Source organism: Limulus polyphemus, unplaced genomic scaffold, assembly GCF_000517525.1.
Source record: "Limulus polyphemus unplaced genomic scaffold, Limulus_polyphemus-2.1.2 Scaffold3164, whole genome shotgun sequence".
NCBI classification, from domain to species: domain Eukaryota; kingdom Metazoa; phylum Arthropoda; class Merostomata; order Xiphosura; family Limulidae; genus Limulus; species Limulus polyphemus.
Window position 1 is genome coordinate 59,448 of NW_013668774.1, and position 1,834 is coordinate 61,281.

At 32.2% G+C, this 1,834-nt stretch overlaps 1 protein-coding gene across 2 annotated transcripts in view; it reads right to left on the reverse strand.

Moving 5' to 3' along the window:
• Positions 1-1,834, reverse strand: part of LOC106468789 (band 7 protein AGAP004871-like) — a 67,166-nt gene that overhangs the window by 10,877 nt on the left and 54,455 nt on the right. For both annotated transcript variants that reach the window (XM_022397151.1, XM_022397152.1), the window contains one exon: positions 1,069-1,272. In XM_022397151.1, the coding sequence (XP_022252859.1) occupies positions 1,069-1,272 (204 nt within the window). The remainder of the gene's footprint in view (positions 1-1,068; positions 1,273-1,834) is intronic.

A 1,834-nucleotide genomic window follows, 5' to 3' on the forward strand; every position in this document is an offset into this window, starting at 1 on the left:
CTACCAACACTAACTTTCGTTTTAACATGACGGATTTTAACTTGTATTATATAAAAGTCTGAATACTCCAAGCTGAGTTACATCAACTTTGAACAGTTCAACCAGGCAGAAAATGCTGCCCAACAAAGCAGCAGCTTTAATTAAACCAGCCAAGCAATGAACAGCTTTATAATGCTTCAGATGGAAACACTTCTGTCGTATTTTGTTGTTTAAATAACCTATTTTATAATCTGTCAGTCCAAAAAAAAAAGAAGTTACGAATGTTTAACTTTCCAGTTTTATCTGACAGACACGACTTCTTTACCCGAAGTACAAGATATAAACAGTTACAACATTACTTCACATTAGGTAACTAAAACCCTAACAACATCAACTGGGGATCTCAAAAACCTAGCTACTTCAATAGTAAGGAATCTTACTTATGAACTCTTTAGCTTTAGTAAATAGAAAAAAAAAAAACCAAACAGATTTGGTAGAACAGAATGTTGATACTTACAGCGAAGTTTGGTAATGAAGACTACAAAGATAGGTGCTTAAACAAATAAAAAATTATCAAGATAATTTATCAAGCTTGATACCTTGTTCACGCATGTTCATACTTGGAAGCATTTCAGTGATTCAAGAATAAACATATTACAACATACACACACAATTTCAAATTAAGAAAAAAAGTTCGAAAAACATTGAACTTTAAAGTGATAACAAATGAACAAAACATATTTAAAATAATAATAATAATAGAACATCTTCAGATGCAAATAATTCGCGAATAATTTGTAAATGTTATATGTTTTCAAAATGAATCTAAGTACCTCAGTCACCACACTTATTGGAGCTGAACGGCGAGAAAATGTTTGCTTCACCTCAAAGCACGTTTTTAAGTGTTGTTTTAATTGATTGCCACACAAGTTAGAGACGTTATTTATCACACAGTAGAAAGGCTTAGTTCTGACTTCTAGTTTTCAATCTCAGCTTTTGTCACCAGTTAATTTGCTTATATTATACGTACATAAATACGTATACACACTTATGCTTATATATGAATAGTGTGTTAAACAGACTGAGTACCTGCATGGAGTTGGAGATGTGTTCACGATCAGCAAGAATCTGATGAAGGTCGTGTGTTCCAAGCATATTACGAAGTGTGGTTTGAGCTAGCAGGCGAGTACTGTGGTGAGCGTTTTCCACATTAGCCACGGATACAGTGGCATTGTGAACCCGGTAATAAACTACAGCATCAACAGAGACAGTCACTGAATCTTTGGTCAGTACCTACATAAATGAACAATTATTATTCTACTAAGAACGGTTAACACCTACACAATTAAAACAATTATTATTCCTTTAATAAAGGGTTAGAACCTACGTAATTTAAACAGTTGTCATTCTACTAAGAACGGATTAGAACCTACGTAATTTAAACAGTTGTTATTCTACTAAGAACGGAATAGAACCTACGTAATTTAAACAGTTGTTATTCTACTAAGAACGGATTAGAACCTACGTAATTTAAACAGTTGTTATTCTACTAAGAACGGATTAGAACCTACGTAATATAAACAGTTGTTATTCTACTAAGAATAGATTAGAACCTACGTAATATAAACAGTTGTTATTCTACTAAGAACGGATTAGGCCCTATTTAATTCAAACAATTATCATTCCTTTAATAAAGGGTTAGAACCTACGTAATTTAAACAATTGTTATCTACTAAGAATAGATTAGGCCCTACGTAATATAAACAGTTGTTATTCTACTAAGAACGGATTAGAACCTACGTAATATAAACAATTGTTATTCTACTAAGAATAGATTAGGCCCTACGTAATATAA